Raw genomic sequence first — 21,757 nt, 5'->3', positions numbered from 1 at the left:
AAATAAAATTAGTTTAGAGCATATTAAAGAAAATTTGCTTTCCAAATTAATTGATTTTGATTAAATCTAGTTTTCTGGTTTTCTTGTACATAAAGACACTTGTCTTTGAATATCATACAAGATAATGGACTTTGTAAAGTTCTTTAAAGAAAAACTAATACTTTTTTTTTTTTTTTGCAGAAACCATCTTCATGCTATGAGTAGTGAAATAAATGCTTTGCATTAAATCATTTTCTTTTTGGAATTCATGAGTCCATTGAAACTCTGTTCTTGGATCTTTTTTCTTGTATCAATTTTGTCTTTCATTTTTTTAGCATCCAATACTTCCTCCTCATCTCCTCTCTCAAGAACAGAATCTCCTCTTCACCTGTTTGTATCTTCTTATCCTCCTCACCCTCATCCCAAATCTGATATCTTTGTCTGGCCCCATGCAGCCTATCCATGTTCCTGGGCCCCACGCCACCTCCTTTCTGTAAACTGGTTATCTCTTTCTGATAGGCGTGTTAATTTGCTGTTTGTTTGTTTTTTCTGAAAATCTCCATAACTGATAAACAGTGTTTCCATTGAAAGGATTTTAAACTTCAAAACATTAGGGGAAACTGGATCCTGCCTGGTCAGATGCTCTTGGTTAACTAGTGGGGGGAGGGTATTAAAAATACAAACAGTAGTAGTATATGAGGAGATTTTAATAGGTAATGTTGGAGTGTTTAAAGATGTACAGTTTTGAATTGATTAGTATCTCAAACTCCTGGATGTGGCACATGTAATAGATGGGAGGAGAAAGGGATTATCAATCAGTATTGCTTTAGAGTACCTGTTATAGGCATTGCAATAAAGCATATCTGGTGTTGGACCTGGAATAGTCAGTTCAGTTACTGATACCCTTTGTTTCATAGGAATATAACCATCTACAAGGTTTGTCTTTCTCATCCATAAATTGTAATAATTTATTTTGCGTTGTTGGGTCCTTCATTAATAACTATAGTTTATAACAACTATCTTTTCCTGAAATCTTGCACCAAGGAGGCAAATGCATGAAATAATTTGTGTTTATTTTGCATATTGCAAAGGCCTATTTTTGATCTGTCTTACTGAACTGTAATCAGTTGAGTTCTGCTAGTGTAAACCCATTGTAGGCCTGATTCTCCTCTCACTTAAAAACTCTACAAAGCATATCAAAATAAATTTGGGGTTGGTGTGGTAACCTCTTGCTTAAAATAGCTTTCTAAAGATTTTTCTCAGTTTATATTTGTTCTCCTTCCACTAGATTGCTTACTATTAATATTCCTGACCTTCACTGTTAGCCTTAGGTATAGTACTCTTTGGTTTCACTGCTGTACCACAATAATCCAGTGTTCTGAAGTTTAGTTTTGGTATTGGTCGGTGACTACCCTCCTTGATATTTTAAATGTTGAAATCTATGGAAGCATGAATGTTTCTTTAAACTTCAGGATATTTAGATACAAAGGTTTAAGAAGTTGAAGGCTATGTTCCATCTTGTAGCACTTTAATACATGATTAATTAAGAAAGTGTTGTAGGATTTGCACTGTGCTTCCACAGAGCATACTGCCATAAGATGGTACATCCTGTGCAGCATTAGATTGTTTGTTTGTTCTTTGTGGAACAGTAAGTCACCAGGAGTTCCACTGAGATGCCTGACGTATTAATGAGAAAAAGCAGAAGTGCAAACACAGACTAAGTGGTATAAAGTCTGAGTTTTTCATTTCCAGTAAAAGCTACAGTATTAATGAGGAAAAGAGCTTTCTAGATTGCATGATGAGGTGTAGAGAAGTTTACATGATGATATGTACGGCATAAAAGCAGAATGTCAGATTCTTATCTAGAATGTAAACAATTGGTGAGATTCAAAGCTTTGGATATTTTTCCTCTTTATGCTATATGAATAAAAATTAAGTGCAGATCCTTGTAGCTTCTCGGTATAAATTTCAGGGCTGAACATTGTGGGCTGCTTATTTTATTCAACTATACATCTTCCTGTAATAGAAACAAAACACATATCACAAATGTTTAATTCACCATCCTGAACTGGTGAAAACCAAAATGATTTCAGAAGTTGTAACAACCCCTCTCTTTCAGAACCTTTATTGAAAGCTGAAAACAATAAACCTGATTTTCAGTTTGAAAATTATCAGAAGTCTCTTTGTTTTCTTGGAGTATTTCGTTTTTATATTTTGTCTTTTTTTAATTAAGATTTTAATTTGTGATTTGATCTGTTGTTCAAAGGTAAGCCACCAGATGCTTACTTTCATGGTTTTTACTCCCTTTTTTCAGTTTGTAAGTAGTATTCACTATACAGGTCTACTTTTAATTTCTAAATTACTTAAAAATCACACATTTCTCCGCCACAGAATGTAAATGTTGTTTATCAGTAGTGGAAGTTTGATACAGTGTGTAAAGTGTAGCTGATGCTGTTTACCCATTCAATCACTCTAAGGATCGTAATCTTACAAAATTTGAATGCAGTCAACGAACACTTAAATTTAATTATTAAAGAGGCAGTATTCTCTTCTGGAGGGCTGCAAATAAAGGTATTTCAGGAAGGTCTTATATAGAATAATGGTCAGTCACCGGTAATTTTTATTGTTAAAGTTCTTAAGCCACCACTGTTAGTAAGCATTACAGTGGTCTAATATGTAATGTTACTAATGTTAATTTGATTTCTAGTGCGATTTGCAGTGGGCTATTGCTTTCTTTGCTGAGAGGTGTTCCACTGCCTGGAATAGTGATTGTCAGAGGAGATCTAAAGACCTCAATAAAGAGAATAAAATAAAGAGCATAGATCAGTAAATACACATTTAAAGTTAGACAAATAAATTATCCAATATACAAAACACATTTTTTGCAACCTTGAGATTGCTACTATCAGATGTATTTTAAGATTATTTTATGCTTAGCCTATAGAAAATTGTGTTTTCATTACCCTTGTCACTTTGAAATAGATTTCTCCCAAGTAGTGGAGATACTTTTTTAACTAAGGGGCGAAGTAAAGGAGAATTTGGAAGAACTATACATATTTCGCTGCAAGTATGGTGTCTATTCTCTCTAAGCTTCAAAGCTTGTCTCTCTCACCAAAAGAAGTTGGTCCATTAAAAAAATATTACCTCACTCACCTTGTCTCAGGGCAGATAGTGTTATTCAGGAAACTAAAGGAGAGGGTATGCTAAATGTTCTTCTGCCCAAACTGATAATTAACATTGCAGCTTCGGTGTGAGGAAAAGTGTCTCAGGTTCCTTGTGAATATTCAGTAGGAAAAATGTAAATTTCAGTTAAAACACCTGCTTTATGTAGCCCCGCAGAAGGTACTGTCTCTTTAAACAAAATGTGTTTGCTTACATTAGCACACAATCCAGTGCATGTTACACCATTAGTATTTTTAAATGCTTTAATGCCTGCTTTTTGTGCATGTGAAGTTGGAAGTGTTCTTCATCCTGCCTGAGTGTTTCTGTTGAATTCAGATTTTTCTTGCTTTGAATAAGACATTGTTCCATTAAATTTGATTTATAAAGCAACTTTCCTCTTCTACGGTGAAAGCAACACTATATGACGTACTCTCATTAAGTCAAGTATTTAATGTTGAAATTTATTTAGAAATTACCAAGAGAATTACTAGAAAAGCCATGGATTTTATCATAATTTTCTTTTACATAGGGATGCTTATGAACATCTAGGCTTCATTATAAGATGGAATTTTAGAAAGATAATCTAAAAGAAAATTTTAGAGATAATCTGTAAATTTTGAGCATTGCTATATTTGCTGAAATCGGGTAATAAACAAATCTTTGAGATGGAAAGGACTTCTCAGAGCAAATGCCAGTAAAAATGCTAATGGTTCAGTAATCGCCTGGTCACAATGTCAGGCTTCCTTGGTAATTTGTTCACATTATGGCAGATGAAGTCTCCTATTGAATTAAAAGTTTATTAATTAAAACATTCAAACAAGCACAGGCTGATTGCAAGCTAATAAAATGTTGGTTTAGTGACAAAAATTCTCTCTTCATAAATCCTGAATAGTGATTGTGAAAGGTAACTTGAAAGTAAAGCAAAATATTTCTCAACAAACATGTGCCATGAAATAAAAAGTTAGACAGCAAATCTCTCACATTTTACCATGTGTGAGGTAATTACTATTTCCAGATGTTATTCAAGTGGTAACTAAATATGTGAGTTCTTGAACTTCCAAAAACTTCCCGCCATTGAGGCAATTTTAGTATCAAAGATAAACCCTAGTAAAAGTAAAACCAAACAAGGTGATAGCAGAGAACCATTATGCTGATATATTATAATTAGTTTTCTTTCCCAGACCTCTCATGCCTTTTTCAGACGTTTGATTTCAAAAGAATCTTCAGTTTCTTTTTTAAGGGAACAAAACCCTTCTTCAGTTCTTCACAACATTCATGCTTAAATCCTGATTTTAGCAGTTGTCCAACAAGTTCTCTGTATGGGTTATGTTTTCTGATGAAGACATAATGGGGTGTTTTACAGCATATTCAGCTGGACACAAGTTGGCCTTTACAATGAATTCTGATGGGCTGGGTAGGGATTAAAGAATACAGAATATATATTTTATATATATATAAAATTTATTTTTCCTGGTTGAAGCAATGAGAGCAAAACTGCCATAGCACCTTTAGGAGATGGAAGGGGGATAAAATTGAGTGAAATGCAGCAACAAAACCTTGCTGGAGAGAGGTAAGCAAAGGAATGTGATTGGCTGAGGGCTATATGGCTATAACCATACCACAAAACTAGGAGAGGTCTGTGTGATGCTGGGGAAAGAGCAGAGTGAATGTGCGGTAGAGTGGAACAAGAAGCCAGAATGTAGGCAGTTAGCACCATAGCAAGTGTGAGATATAGAGCAAGAAATCTGCATTTTGAATAAGAAAACTTATGAAGAAACTAGAAGAAAATCAGAGTGAACTTCGGGCACTCAAAACTGCTTTTAAGAGAACTGCTCCCAGTTGTCCACAGAACAACTGTTAAGAGAAACTGTGTTCCATGCATTTCCACTGGAAGAGCCATGAATGAGCCAAATGCTGATTAATTGTGGTGATACCAGAGAAGCATGAGGTATTGTGGGATTAGATTTCCGGGGATGATAGTGACACATGGTCAAGATACTTGATTTGATGACTGAAAAGACTATGTGACTGTAAAAAGGCATAGCCCAGGCATGATGAAGCTCCGGTGGTAGTGTTGACTAGAGACCCTCAAAAAACAGGGACTGCCAGAGGCTGCATTAGAGGCTATCCCATCTTTTGGAGAAGGGCTCTGAGAAACTACTTGGAGTCAACTATGACAGAGATGTTCAGATAAGGAGACCATAGGAAAAAAGCAAAAATGATGTAGTTCTGATCTGTTATTTTGAATAAATAGTGCCCAACCCAGACTATATACTTGTGACTTATGTTTCTTTGCTTTTCGATAGCAGTTAACTTCCAGCTCTCCTGTACTATATTGAGATTACCTAAAACTCCTCAGCCTTTGAAACAGGTTGAAGCAAAGAGGAGTGAAAGAACAGAAGCTGTGACTTTTAAATGGACCTTAGGGAGATAGGCACACAAATACCATTGAGTCTCCTTCTTTAAACTTTCAAATTCAAAGAAACCACTGTTGAAGACAATGTGGACTATTTTGGAAAGTTTGGTCACAGGGTTTTATTAGCAGAGGATAGTAAGGGAGTTTTGAAGTTGATTTGTTTGAAAGCTTATTAATTTTAAGAGATTGGAATTGCAATCACCATTTCTGAAATAATCTGAGTTTATGTTAAATTCTGTGTCCATCATTTGATTGTAAATGTTTAGTCCGTGATTAATTTAAAAATTCTTGTGAGCCAGATCTATTAATCTAGTGAAAATTAGGAGATAAACATTTTCTATTTATTTAATGAGTTAAGGAAGCATGCATTTGAAACAGTTGTATATTTTATTTAGAGAATACTACTAAGAAATAAAATTTTAAGTGATAAGTATTATAAACTTATACATATTTACATAGAACTGCAAAAATTGTGTAAATTGATGCTTTCTGAAAAGATTTGAAAAATGAAAAAGTTAAGAGGGCACTCTGCAACTTCAAATAACAAGTGTTAAGTAGGAAGCAGTTGTCAGGTGGCTAGTTATGATTCATATTTCACAAGTCTCGGGAGGGTTTTGGAACAAACTAATCAATTAAACAGTAATTCACCGGGACCAGATAGTATTCACCGAAGAGTTCTGAAGGAACTCAAATATGAAATTCGCAAAAAGAAAAGGAGTACTTGTGGCACCTTAGAGACTAACAAATTTATTTGAGCATAAGCTTTCGTGAGCTACAGCTCACGTCATCGGATGTACTCAGTGGAAAATGCATCCGATGAAGTGAGCTGTAGCTCACGAAAGCTTATGCTCAAATAAATTTGCTAGTCTCTAAAGTGCCACAAGTACTCCTTTTCTTTTTGCGAATACAGACTAACACGACTGCTACTCTGAAACCTGTCAAATATAAAATTGTAGTTGATATGTAACCTATCACTTAAATTAGCCTTTGTACCAAATGACTGGAGGATAGCTAATGTAACACCGATTTTAAAAAAAAGACTAGATAGGTGATCCTGACAATTACAGGCCAATACACCTAACTCCAGTACCAGTCAAATTGATTGAATCTGTAGTAAAGAACAGAATTATCAGACACATAAATGAACATGATATCTTGGGGAAGAGTCAACATGGCTTTTGTAAAGGGAAATCATGCCTCACTAATGCTTTAGAATTTTCTGAGGATGTCAACAAGCATGTGGATAAAGGTGATCCAACTGATATAGTGTATGTGGTCTGTCAAAAAGCCTTTGACAAGGTCCCTCCTCAAAGGCTCTTAAGCAAAGTAAGCAGTCATGGGATAAGAGGGAAGGTCCTCTCATGGACTGGTAACTGGTTAAAAGATAGGAAACAAAGGTCAGTTTTCACAATGAAAAGAGGTAAATAGCTGGATCCCCCAGGATCTGTAATGGTACTTGTGCTGTTGAACATATTCATAAATGATCTGGAAAAGTGTGTGAACAGTAAGGTGTCAGAGTTTGTGGATGATACTAAATTACTCAAGATAGTTAAGTCCAAGGCTGACTGTGAAGAGTTACAAAGGGATCTCTCAAAACTGGGTGACTGGGCAACAAAATGGCAAATGAAATTAAATGTTGTTAAATGCAAAGTAATGCACACTGAAAAACATAATGCCAAATATCTGTACAAATTGATGGGTTCTGAATAAGCTATTACCACTCAAAAAAGAACTTTTGAAGTCATCATGAATAGTTCTTTGAAAACATCTGCTCAGTGTGCAGTGGCAGTCAAAAAATCTAACAAAATGTTAGACACCATTAACAAAAGGATAGGTAATAAGACAAAAAATATCATGATGTCACTATATAAATCCCTGGTACTTGCACACCTGGAAATCTGTGTGTAGTTCTGGTCACCCCATCTCAAAAAAAGATGCATTAGAATGGGAAAAGATGCAGAGAAATGCAACAGAGAGATTAGGGGTATAGAACATCTTATGTACAAGGAGAGATTAAACTGGGACTGTTCGGTTTAGAAAAGAGACAACTAAGAGGGGATATGATAAAGGTCTATAAAATTGTGAATAGTGTGAAAAAAGTGAATAAGGAAATGTTATTTACCCCTTCACATAACACAAGAACCAGAGATCACCCAATGAAATTAATAGGCAGCAGGTTTAAAATAAATGTGAGAAAGTATTTCTTCACATAACACAGTCAACCATGGAACTCCTTGTCAGGGGATGTTATGAAGGCCAAAACTATAACTGGATTTAAAAAAGAATTAGATAAGTTTGTGAAGGATAGATCCATAGATGGCTGTTAGTCAAGATGGTCAGAGTTTCCGAATGCTGTGGGTGTCCTAAATGTCTGACTACTAGAAGCTGGGACTGGACAAAAGGGATGGAGCACTCGGTAAATTGCCCTGTTCTTTTCATTCCCTTTGAAGCATCTGGCATTAGCTTCTGTTGGAAGACAGGATACTGGGCTAGATGGATCACTGGTCTGACCCATCATGGCCACTCTTATGTTCTTAAATAAGCTGTTATAACTTCGGTATAGTTGCTTATTATCCTATAGAATTATCTTCTGCTCAGATAGGTTTTACCACCAGGTTACTGTTACACTGTATGTAGATTTATCCACTTACAGAATTACTGTAGTAAACTATTTACATTCCATTGTTTTTATGACTTTCGACCTAGATACTAGGAATGTGCAATCTGAATAATATATTTCCTAAATGGAACAAATGTTGGCCCTTTTAGAAGGTACCAAAACATTTGTTTGCATACTGGAAAAATTTTACTTCTGTTAAGATTACATTGTTCCCACTATACAACCAGCCTCCTGCTAGGGAACTCCTCCTCGCTGAAGCTTTGTATTATTATAAGTGAGGGGTTGGATGATGGTCTGCAACTTTCTCCTTTCTTCAGCTTTTCTTATCAAGGAGCTGCATCCCTTCCTTACCAGTTCTTCAAGAGACCTGGAGTGGATTCTCCTTCTTAACCATTTACAACAGACCATGTCAGCGATGGAAGTAGCAAAGGCTTCTGCTCTGTTGCTGAGCCACTGCACAGATTGCATCAGACATTCTTTAGGCTTTTTAACTAAGAAAATTCTCTGAGCCCCTTGCTGCTGGAGGAGAGCATGAGTCTCTGCTGTTGATTGTAGAACTCTTGTCATCTTTAAAAACTAAGGAGGGCAATGGTGGACCGGATCCTGAAATGAATAGAATCACTGCTTTTATACCCTCGACAGAACATAGTGACAAATTTCTCTCTCATGCAAAAAATAATAAAATACACACATCAGCATTTCCCAAATTGATTGGGAAGCTCGCACCATCGTAGTCTGTGGGAGGGGACAGTAGACAACAGAAGCATTGGGATAAGCTATGCAGTGTGTGTCTGCATTCACCACATCCTCCACTTTAAATGTACTCTGATGTTACTCCATCAAACTGCAGCCGTTTACTGAAAGCCATCCATATTGTATCTCTTCTCTTGTGAAGGTCTGTAATGTCAACAGTCACGTGACTAGCACACGTTTACTGTTCGCAGGTTCAGGCAAGCAATCACCAACCCAAGCTTATGACTTTGACTTGTTTGGTAGTCAGTTCAACATCTTCCTGTAAAGCATTTGCTGCTGGTCATTATGAGAGGCAGGATACTGGACTAGTTGTACCTTTAGTCTGATCCAGTCTGGCATTTCCTGTGTTCCTGTTTTCCTATCTCTGAAAGCAGTATAAAACTTCTTCTTTAATCAAGCCCAGTGAGCATCAAATACAATTCAAAATTACAGAACAAATTTACAATGGATCTGTAAGTATTTAAAATCACAGTGAGAACTACAACTTAAAATGTTTATGGTCTGGATAGAAAAATATCAGTGCTAAAGTTTCTCTGGTGACAATTAAATATTTAATACATACGTTTAATTTATCATGAGGGCAGCATACATACTGAACTGATAGAAAACCTGTTTCATTTTTCATGTACTGGAAAAGAGAGACTATTTCAGACTGAATTTTAATATCCCTCAGAAAAGCTTTATTTTGAGAGACTAATCCATTCCATTCAGCATTTTCAAGATATTCTTCCTGCAAGGAATTCTTTGGCTGCTAAACATTTTACTTCAACATTGTTGATTATCTAATTTTTGCATCCCATGCAATTTAATCGTGTATCCATGCAGGGGCACATTGTGCTCAGCCTATATATTTTAGTTCTGTTTTTCTTTTTTGCAATCTATTATTAGCCTTTAAATAGTCATCTAATTGCACTATATGAAAAGACATTGCAATTCCTAACACCAAAGTGCATGCAGCAACATAAAGGTTACAGCATATAGTGCCATCACAAATCTTCTTTGAATCATTTATACTCATAAATTAAATGCTGAGTTAAATCTTCAGAGTTCACAGTGGCTACTCAAATTGACATCAAACATTGCTGCTAGTAAAATCGTAACATGATTTTGCGTAGATTCACTCACATTTGTGCATTTTACATCAGAAAAAGACTGACAGCAAACATCCAGAAGTTAAGACCCAAGTTAGCTTTTTTAGTGAAGCTTGTGTTATGGAAAGGGTTAAGGTGTAGTATTTAACCCAGCCTTTGTGAACATTTTTGTCTTTCCTCCTTCCCCTCCCTTCTCTCCACACTGATGTAATTTTTTTATTACTTCTACAGGTTCAGTTCATGCAACGTCAATAGCAGCCTCCAGAGTGGAGCAGGCACTGTCTGAGGTTGCTTCATCTTTGCAGAGCAGTGCTCCTAAGCAAGGTCCTCTGCATCCTTGGATGACTCTGGCTCAAATTTGGCTTCATGCAGGTACTGGAACACAAAAACTACTTTTTTTTCCCCTATTCACTAACCTGTGAAGCGGCAGGAATCTGTATTCATTTCATTCAGCAGGTCAGACTCTATTATCATTTGTCAACTGAAATTGGAGCTTTTAAGGACACTTATTCAAAATGTGGCATTTTGTTGCATTTCAAGAGAGAACGTTGTATGTTTAATTTTTAAAACAGTGGTCAATAAGGATAGCATTTAGTTTTTAATTTAATAACCTTGTCACAGTGTTGTAGCATTTTCTAACTACAGTTTAGACTGTATTAAGTCATGGATTTCTAAAATTTCTCATTTGGCAAATTTGTCCTTGAGAGTTAAGGGTTGCTATGTTTTTGTGGAACTTTTTAACTAAACTTCAGTCACCATAAGAATGTTTAATAATCTTGGGGTCCTAATAATAAAAATAATGCATATCATAGTTTGCTGAACTTAACCACAGAAATATAGTTTTAATGTGAGTTGCTTCTATCACTCTGCATAAAGGGGTACAGTAATTAAAGTTGATCTTCCAAAATATATTCATTGGATGTGTAGGTTAAAAAAAGGGGAGACTGCTTTTTTTAAGGGGGGGTGCATAGGTTTTTGCTGTTTTCCATGTGCAAAAATTCAGATACTTTTAATATATGCAAGTGCTTCTATTACAGAGGGAGGCAGGACAGTATTTATTAAAGCTATTGCTGACACGTTAATCATTGTGGGCTGGATCTGAAAGGCACCTGTTCAAAGTAATGCTGTAAACATGGTATTTAGTATTTTAATAAAGTAAAAAATTGCACATTTGTTTATGCTCCTTTCAAAAAGTCTGAATGGAGGTAGATGGAGTCCTATGGTAAAGCAAGTAATAGATTGGGCCCAAAGCTTGAACTAGGCCTCTGGGCTGACTGTGTGAAATGCTTGCTGGTGCTGGCCAGTTAGTTGTTTTGAACTTTTTATGATACTTAAATTACTGAATTTTTGTTTTTTTAAAAAGGGGAAGATTTGGATCCTGGTATTGAGCCAAGCAGAGGAATGGAAGCACTTAAATAGAAAGCACTTGATTCATACATAAGATAGGGCAGCAGTTTTATAGTGTGATTGCTACATGGTGGATCAGAACTTTGCAGATCAATGGAGCGGTACCCCTGTCATCTTTGTAGTCGTTATGGTGTCTGAAGCTTCTTGAGAAGCTAAATATCATGGAACATAGATGGCATATTTCCCCTGGAGAGGGGCAGGCATTTACAAGAATATCAGATATTACAACTGCAGCTGGAAGAAAAAACATTAGCACTGTATAAAAACTTTACTTGACAACAGTGTCATTGGAGTAAACAAACCAGTATCATCTTGCTTTTGTGACACCCATGCAATGTAAAAATGATAGTGGGGTTCTGATGTCTCCATTTCTTGGTTTGCCTGTTGGGACGTGTGGTAGCATTTTCCTAACTGGTGAATGATCTGGAATGGAGTTTGTGCCCAAGAGTGGCTTGAAGCTTGGCACCAAACTCTTAAATCAGAAAGTATCACTGATGGCATTGTAAGGTTATAGTGCATTGTATAATGGTTTATGTGAAAACATAATCATTCTAATCATTCTTTTAAAAATATTCAATTTGAAAAGTTCTTTGGGTGCTTGCTCATGTCCATTCCCATGTAGGTGTGCGCGTGCTGCAGTCGCCAGAAGGTTTTTCCCTCAGTGGTATCTGTTGGGTCAGCTCCAGTGCCCTCTGGAGTCTCACCCTCATGGCTTTGTGTATAGGGGCCTGCCACCCCCTCAGATCCATCTTTCCGCCTGTGATGGTCACTGGAACTGCTCGTTCTTGCTCTGAAAGTACTCTCCGCAGTGGACTTCTTGTATATTTTCCTGTAAATAGTTACAAAAATGTTAGTAGTTAGTCTTTGCATAAGTTGCTAGTATAGAGTAGGACCCCCTTATCAGGGTTCTCTCCTGCCCAGCACCAGGGAATGCCTCGGTCTCCGGGGTTTAAGCCATTCAAGGCTTGCCAGAAGCCTATGCCTATCAGTGATCCCCACTCAGTTTGCCACAAGTGTTTGGGCGAATCCCAACTGTATGATCGTTGCAAGATTTGTAGAGGTTTCAAGCCCCAGACCCAAAAAGAAAGGGACCAGAGACTTAAGTTCCTCGTGATGGAGGTGGCTCTTCATCCCTCAGAGCTGACTCACCCTGACTCAGTACCAAGCACCTCTGCCTCTGTGAGGAGTGCACCTGCTTCTGTGAGGGATGGGCAGCCCAGCCTCTCTGGTATAGGCGCCGACTTTGTGGATGCTCTGGGGCTGGAGCACCCACGGAGAAAAATTAGTGGATGCTCTGCACCCATCGGTAGCCAAGCTCCCGCTCCCTCCCATGCCCAACCTCCTCTTCCACCTCCTCCCCTGAGCACGCCATGTCCCCACTCCTCCGCCTACCTCCCAGCGCTTTCCGCCTGCCACCACCAAACAGCTGTTTGGCAATGTGCTGGGAGGGAGGGGGAGGAGCAAGAACGTGGCACATGGAAGGGAGGGGTGAGGATTTGGGGAAGGAGTCAGAATAGGGGCAGGAAGGGGGGCAGAGTTGGGGTGGGGACTTTGGGGAAGGGTTTGGATTGGGAGCAGGACAGGGGTGGAGTCAGGGCGGGGACAGGAGTAGATGGGGGTTGAGCACCCACCGGCAGGAGCAAAAGTCGGCGCCTATGCTCTTGGTACTGAGAAGAGATTCCTTGCCAGTGTCACGTGACTCCTGGCACCACCACAGGTCGCTGGTGCAAAGGAGGTCAGCACAGGAGAGCACGTGGCACCGCTCCCATTCGCCAGTACTGCGCAAGAAGCAGCACAAAAGCAGGCAAGGGACACTCCCCTACCCCAAAGTCCACCAGTCAGAAGGACTCTGGCAGAGTGAGACCTGCACAGGGCCACTCAGGCTCAGTGGCTGCTGCTGTGGCACTGTTGACTCTGGCCCCACGGAGGGAGCCATCGAGTCCAGTGCCGCTGAATTCTCCCCCAAGGGAGAGCCATAGGAGTGTGGGACTGGTGCTCCCATCTATGCCAGACGTATTCCAGGTGGCACAGGATCTGATGTCCCTTTCATAGATTCATAGATACTAAGGTCAGAAGGGACCATTCTGATCATCTAGTCCGGCCTGCACAACGCAGACCACAGAATCTCACCCACCCACTCCTACGAAAAACCTCACCTATGTCTGAGCTATTGAAGTCCTCAAATCATGGTTTAAAGACTTCAAGGAGCAGAGAAGACTCCCTCAAGTGACCCGTGCCCCATGCTACAGAGGAAGGTGAAAAACCTCCAGGGCTTCTTCCAATGTGCCCTGGAGGAAAATTTCTTCCTGACCCCAAATATGGCAATCAGCTAAACCCTGAGCATATGGGCAAGATTCACCAGCCAGATACTACAGAAAATTCTTTCCTGGGTAACTCAGATCCCATCCATCTAATATCCCATCTCAGGGGATTAGGCCTATTTACCCTGAATATTTAAAGATCAATTAATTACTAAAATCACATTATCCCATCATACCATCTCCTCCATAAACTTATCGAGTAGAATCTTAAAACCAGATAGATCTTTTGCCCCCACTGTTTCTCTTGGAAGGCTATTCCAAAACTTCACTCCTCTGATGGTTAGAAACCTTCGTCTAATTTCAAGTCTAAACTTCCTGGTGGCCAGTTTATACCCATTTGTTCTTGTGTCCACATTGGTGCTGAGCTTAAATAATTCCTCTCCCTCTCCTGTATTTATCCCTCTGAGATATTTATAGAGAGCAATCATATCTCCCCTCAACCTTCTTTTAGTTAGGCTAAACAAGCCAAGCTCCTTAAGTCTCCTTTCATAAGACAAGTTTTCCATTCCTCGGATCATCCTAGTAGCCCTTCTCTGTACCTGCTCCAGTTTGAATTCATCCTTGTTAAACATGGGAGACCAGAACTGCACACAGTATTCCAGGTGAGGTCTCACCAGTGCCTTGCATAACGGTACTAAAACCTCCTTATCCCTACTGGAAATACCTCTCCTGATGCATCCCAAAACCGCATTAGCTTTTTTCACAGCCATATCACATTGGCAGCTCATAGTCATCCTATGATCAACCAATACTCCAAGGTCCTTCTCCTCCTCCGTTACTTCTAATTGATGCATCCCCAGCTTATAACTAAAATTCTTGTTATTAATCCCTAAATGCATGACCTTACACTTCTCACTATTAAATTTCATCCTATTACTATTACTCCAGTTTACAAGGTCATCCAGATCCTCCTGTATAATATCCCAATCCTTCTCTGAATTGGCAATACCTCCCAGCTTTGTATCATCTGCAAACTTTATTAGCACACTCCCAGTAATAAAATGCCATTTAGACATGAGCTAGCACCAGAGGCAAAGCCAGCTACGGGTGCCATTGAAAGGAAATCCCGCAATGATGCAGCAGCATTGGTTGCCTCCATCCCAGCACCCCTTGCCAGCACTACACCCCCATGGTCCTCCAGGGAGTAAATCCTCGGAGCCAGAGCCCTATACCTAATACAGGAGTTGGCACCGCTGGCCAGCACAGTGGCAGATTCCTGTAAATGGCCCTTTGGGACTTTGTGGAGCACTTTCCATCAGTCCCAAGGACCCCAATCAAGGAGGTCATACTTGGTGGCATCAGAAGCTAGAGCCCTGCCATCGCCGCCTCCTCTAGTAGTGTAGGGGCAGGTCCAAAATACTGAGCCCAGTACCTCACATCATGGACCAGCACCACAGGACCCGTCAGGAGCGGACGGCCAAGAGCAAGATACTGGTTCTGGGATCTCTTCCTCCTTTCTGGATGAGGCAGTTACAGGTATCTTGGTGGCACCCATATAGGATGATCACAGGGTGCACCAAGAATTGTTGAAATGGGTGGCACAGAACCTGTGGGTCCAGGTGAAGAAAATTTCTGAGATCTCACATGCCCTAGTGGACATTTTGGCATCTTCGGGCCCTTCTTGGGTAGCCCTGCCCCTGAATTCTGCCATCTTAGAACCTGTCAAGGCGCTCTGGCAGACTCCAGCCTCTTGCAGCCTACGGCAGAGAATGTGCAGTGCAAGTACTTTGTTCTCCCAAAAGGATTTTAGTATCTATATACCCCTCTCCACAGTCCCAGGTCTCTGATTGTCTCAGCAGTGAACAAGCACAAACAGTAGAGGCAGCAGGGACTTGCCCTTAAAGCTAAGGATGCCAAGAAGCTGGACCTCTTTGACTGACAGACAACTATGCCACAGGAGGGCTCCAGCTTTGCATTGCTAACCAGCAAGTGCTCCTTAGCAGACACAGCTTTAACTCCTGGGGTGCAATAACAAAGTTTAAGTTGGTCAAGGAAGGCAGGGTAGTAGTGAAGGCATCCCTGCAAGTGTTTCTGGATGTGGCTGACTCTGCCACACAAACCATGACCTTGGCCTTGGTGATGAGGCCTCTTGGCTTGAGGAAGCCACAACCGCTATCTCAGTTCTACCACTCACAACCAAGGCAGGACTATAGTAGAAAATGGTGTAGGGGCTACAAGAGGGGAGGCCCCTTACTCAGCCCTTATCGACCCATGGATTGGGTTTGGCCAGGCAAGCATCCGGCTCCAAGCAGGCCTGTTGAGGGTATGTCTGAGGATGGCATACCAGTTCTTTGCCAGGATCCAACCTTCCCTACTTTTGTGTACTGGCTATCCCACTTTTATTGGGCATGGGCCCATATTATGTCAGACTGCTGGGTGCTACACATAATACTGAGATACGCTCTGGAATTCAGTTCTTCCCCTCCTTCACAACCTGCTTCTCCATCCCTCTTCAGGGACCCTTCTCAGAAGCAACTTCCACTCCGTGAAGTGCAAATGCTTCTGCAACTGGGAGGGGTAGAGGAGGTTCCTATGGAGCTGTGGGGCAGGGGGTTCTACTCTTATTTCCTAATTCCCAAGGCCAAAGATGGTTTCAGACCCCTCCTGGACCTGCAAAACCTCAACTAGTTCATGAAGAAACTAAAGTGCCTCATGGTCTCCCTGGCCTCCATTATGCCCTCCTTGGATCCAGAGGACTGGTATGCCACCCTCGACTTGAAAGATGCATATTTTCACATTTCAATCCTCCAAGACCAAAGAAGATTCCTCCAGTTTGTTGTGGGTCAGGTTCACCATCAGTTCCCAGTACTACCATTTGGCCTGTCAGCACCACTCCCTGCTCCCGTCTTCACAAAGTGCATGGCAATAGTCTCAGCCTTCCTGAGAAAGAAAAGCGTACAGGTGTACCCCTACCTTGACGACTGGCTGGTGGAGGCACACATCCAACTAATTCTGTCAGCCATCTAGAGGTTGGGCCTGTTGATCACAGAGAAATCAATTCTTGTTCCTGGCCAAATAATAGAATTCATGGGGGCAGTCCTCAACTCTGTCCGGGCCAAAGCCTTCCTGCTGGAATCCAGAGTCCAGGCATTAGGGTCAATCATTCAGAGCCTCAGAAAGCAACCTACCATCACATCACGAATCTGCTTGAAACTTCTGAGCCATGTGGCGTCCTGCACATATGTTGTGAAGTTCGCAAGGTTACAGCTCAAACCACTCCAGGTCTCGCTAGTATCTGCATGCTGTCAAAGATTGCCTGGATATGGTGATCACGCTTTCCCCTCCTGTGATCATCTCCCTCTTGTGGTGGTTGGACCCAGGGTCTGTCTGCATGTCAAGCATTCCAGCTTCACTTGGATGGCAAGTGCGTGTCGGTGCTTACAGACAACATGACAACAATGTCCTGTATAAACGGACAGGGTGAAGCGCGCTCCTCTCACCTATGTCCAGGAAGCCTTCACCTTGTGGGAGTTCTGCATAACCTATTTGATCAATCTGGAGGCTTCCTACCTTCCAGGGGCTCAGTACGTGTTGGCAGATCGTCACGGCAGAGCCTTCTCCAGTCACGAGTGGTCTGTTCACTCAGATGGCATGAAGGACATTTTCCAGAAGTGAGGAACTCCCCATATAGACCTGTTCACAAGAAAATACAACAGGAAGTGCCTGCAGTTCTGCTCCTTTCAGAATCACAGCCTGGGCTTGCTCACAGACGCATTCCTTCTCCCATGGAAGGACCATGTTTTCTATGCATTCCTGCCTGTTCTGCTCATTCACAAGGTCCTGCTGAAGGTCAAAAGGGACGGAGTGAGATTTGATCCTGATAGTACCAGTTTGGCCACATCAGCATTGATTCACTACCCTCCTGAACCTGTCAGTGGAAACAAAAATCACCCTGCCTCTGTTTTCAAATCTAATCTCTCAGGATCACAGTCGCCTCCAGCATCCGAACATCAAGTTCATCTCACGACCTGGAACCTCCATGGCTGAACCCCTCGGAGCTCATGTGTTTGGGTCTGGTTCAGGAGGTCCTGCTAGGAAGCAGAAAACCATCCACCAGGGCTACGTATTTGGCAAAATGGAAGAGATTCTCCATCTGGTTAGGGAACAAAATCGTGTATTCTGGGCTATTTGCTTCACCTAAAGCCTCAAGGGTTGTCAATGTTACTGGGGTCCCGGGGGTCACACTGAGGTTACTCAATTAGGCTAACTTGTAAAGAATGGGGCAGACCATGCCCAAAGCTGATGGATATTCCAATACTTAGATTTACCAACACAGCATAAAACAGCTTCTAAAATACCTTACTGGTTACCCAGAAGCCAAAACACAGTTCCCTCAAAGCAACCCAGCCTTGGGCTTACACTTAGACACCCAAGTCCAGTCAAATCCAAGACACCCAAGTCCAAGTCAAATATGAAAGTTCTACCAATCCCAAAGGATTGGACACATCCATTCCCCCAAGTTAATGAATATGTCAGATCTTACCCAAATACATGCTTACAGCCAATCCTTGTTAACTAAACTAAAATTTATTAAAAAGAAGAGAGTGTGAGCATTGGTTAAAAGATCGGTATACATACAGACATGAGTACAGTTCTGAGATCAGTTTCATAATAGAGATGGTGAGATTTGTAGTTGCAAAGAGTTCTTTCAGAATTAGTCCCTAGGTTATAGTTCAGTGTTCATATCCAGGGTGATCCAGGTGGAACTGGAGCTCTGTCTTACAACTCAAGCTTCCCCTGCATAAAGCATCAAGCAGATCTGAGATAAAAAAGGATCAGGACCCAAGGGTTTTTTATGCAGTTCCAGGCCTTTGCTTGGCAGCTTGAGTCCTTAGGTGATCAATAGGCAATCGTCGAGACTCTGAAGTAGACCTATTTCCTAAGCATCACTGGTAATCAGCTACATGGATCAACATAATGCAATTGCCTGTTTTCTGCCATTTGCAGGTGATTTGTACATTTTAAAGAGAGATCAATACAGTGATAACACTATATTTACAGATCATTTAAATGTTAAGATCTCCTTTTGATCTCTAAATTCACAGAATACAGCATAGACAGGAACCGTTTGTTTACATTGTTAATCTCTCTCTCTCTCTCTCTCTCTGTGTATATATATATATAATAACAAAAAAATCTATAAATATGTCCCTAAAGGTTAAATATGGGTCATTTATCCTGCAGGATGCTTAACCCTTTCTGGCCATCTGTCACAAGTATCTTTGATCAGATTTCACCTGGCAGCTATGTCAGCCTTTCACCTAGGTATGAAAGGTAGGTCCGTCTTCGCCAATGCACTCTGTAGCCGATTTCTTAATGGATTGGACAGGCTGTACCCACATGTGAGGCAACCAGTTCCACCTTGGGACCTCAACTTGGTGCTATCGAGACTCACAGGGGTCCCATTCGAGCCACTAGTAATATGCTCTGTACTCTACTTGTCCTGGAAAGTAGCCTTTCTGATGGCCATCTCTTCAGCCAGACAGTTCTGAGAAATCAGAGCCCTGACTTCAGAACCACAATACACATTTTTCTTCAAGGACAAGGTCCAGCTGTTCCCTCGCCCAGCCTTCCTCTCTAAGGTGGTGTCACAGTTTCACAATAACCAAGACATTTTCCTTCTGGTCTTCTTCCCAAAGCCACATGCCAATAGCCAGGAGCAGAGGCTTCACTTGCTAGATGTCAGGGGGGCGCCAATCTTCTACATAGAAAGGACCTCATTTAGCAAGTCTACCCAACTCTTCATAGCAATGACTGATTGAATGAAAGGCCTCCTGGAGTCGGCCCAAAGAATTCCTTCATGGATTACTTCATGCATTTGCACATACTATGACCTGTCAAAAGTCCCTGTTCCAGCCCTGATGGCACACTCCATGAGGGCACAAGCATCTTCAGCAGCTTTCGTGGCACAGGTTCTCATTCAGGATATCTGTAGAGTGGTAATGTGGTCTTCGGTCCTCACCTCCACAACTCACTACACCATCACACAGCAAGCTAGAGACGATGCTGGATTCGACAGGGCAGTGCTACAGTTCGCTTGTTGTTGAACTCCGAAACCACCTCCTCCATCTACTTGGGTGTCACCTATGTAGGAATGGACACGATCAAGGACTTGAAGAAGAAAAAACAGTTGATAACCTTTCCATAACTACTGTTCTTTGAGATGTATTGCTCATGTCCATTCCCAAACCCGCCCTCCTACCGCTCTATTGTAGTTAGTTAGCAGGAAAGAATTGAGGGGGTGGCAGGCCCCTATATACAGTGCCATGAGGGCCGGAACCGACCCAACAGATACCACTGAGGGAAAAACCTTTTGGCAACTTTGCACACGGCACACGCCCACCTACATGGGAATGGACATGAGCGACACATCTTGAACAACAGTTACAGAAAGGTTAGTAGCCATTTTTTCTGTATGTTTTTAGATACAAATATTGACAGGGTTAAGTGAGTATACAGTATACTGTAGAAATTATGGTTATGTAGCATTGTTTTTTCTCTGTTTCCAAGACCAGTATGTTAACTTAAATATTTGTCATTCATACACTGTAGTCTATATTAACAATACCTTTAGTAATAGTTGGTCATACAGTAAAAAGTAACCGTATATCAAAGGTCTCTAAGACAGCATGTTTCATTTCACTTTCATTTAGCAAACATCACTAACTTGTTCATTGGTAGGAGTTTAGCATAACTTTTTCAAATTGTTGGAGTTCTTTGCCATTAAGAAGTAATAATGTTTATATTTAGTATTGCTGTATTTCTTTGTATATTTAACTAGCTTTGTCTTCCATTGACCATTTTATTGTGCAGAAGTAATTAGGTAGCAATGCTGCCAAGTATTAATTATTTCAGAAAAACAAAAGATGAGCAAAAGATGTGCTGTTGATTAGTATGTTACTTTATTTGGCTGAAGTGCCTACTAATTCTGACAGTTCGAAAAGAGGTGACTTTTCCTCCAGAGAATCACACAAAGATTTAGAATTGGAATGTGCCTGTAGGGATACTATAGTCACTTCCCCTGCATCATAGCATCACTTGTTTAAATATTCATAAGTGATGCTAAACAGGTGAGTGTCGGTTAGCTTTGAATATTTCCAGTGCTGATAATTTTCACAGCCTCCCCTTGCAACTCGTTTTATTGTTGAGTGCATTACTCCTTATTCAGTCCTCAATGCCTAATGAGAACCAGTGACTTGTCCACAATGTGTGGATGCGAACCATGTTCTCCCTGCTGTGGGGAACTCTTTTCTCATTCCCATTAGTGGGAGGTAGTGAGGAAGCAAGTGATGCTGGCCTGGCCACTCTCTCCTCAATGGCCCAGAGGAGTTCATTCCTGTACAGTCCATATCCTCTTGTTCCCCTCCTGCAGATACCCTGGTGATCAGATCTCCATGTCAGCCATTTCCCTGCCTCCTGACTGCAGTTACTAGAAAGATCAGAATGGGGGAAAGAGAGAAGACATAACTAGGAAGGCCAGAACACCCAGTAGGAAGAGAGAGGGAAAAGACAGAGCCACCCCAGTTGTGTGGAAGTGAAAAAGCACCCTTAGCACATAGATGAAGGAGAGAGGAGAGGGTGGAGAGAACAGAGCTCTTGCAAAGTGTTGCTTTCCTCTGAGCCCTTTCCAATTCATCTTTTTTATAAAGGTTACTTAACTCACCACATAAGGCTGGTATTTTGTGTAATGTTTCAGGGTGATGTACATTATTTTTCTCAAGCATCCAAGTTACCTTTCCAACTGTGACATATAGTAACAAATAGATTTAGTTTTGCATCTTGAGAAAGGAGCATTTCCTGTAGATTGACTTTCAGAAAACAACCATGGTGAAAGGCCAAAGAGCAGCAGTTTTTTTCAAAGATACCTTAAAAGGGTTATTTATATTATCCAGCTGTGACAATAGACTGCTGTAAAACCTATTTTAAGCTTAATTTGTGGCACACATTCTCTAAATAAAAGCAAAGATAACCATGTGGAGAATCACTTTCTTCTGATGAGGAGGCTACC

The 21,757-nt window shown here is 40.8% G+C and overlaps 1 protein-coding gene across 8 annotated transcripts in view; it reads left to right on the top strand.

Moving 5' to 3' along the window:
* The window catches only part of TTC7B (tetratricopeptide repeat domain 7B), a 343,610-nt gene that overhangs the window by 248,599 nt on the left and 73,254 nt on the right, over window positions 1–21,757 (top strand). For all 8 annotated transcript variants that reach the window (XM_038406917.2, XM_038406919.2, XM_043517821.1 and 5 more), the window contains one exon: window positions 10,253–10,393. In XM_038406917.2, the coding sequence (XP_038262845.1) occupies window positions 10,253–10,393 (141 nt within the window). The remainder of the gene's footprint in view (window positions 1–10,252; window positions 10,394–21,757) is intronic.

This window comes from Dermochelys coriacea, chromosome 6 (assembly GCF_009764565.3).
Source record: "Dermochelys coriacea isolate rDerCor1 chromosome 6, rDerCor1.pri.v4, whole genome shotgun sequence".
Classification (NCBI taxonomy): domain Eukaryota; kingdom Metazoa; phylum Chordata; order Testudines; family Dermochelyidae; genus Dermochelys; species Dermochelys coriacea.
This window is presented reverse-complemented; position numbering and strand designations above follow the sequence as displayed.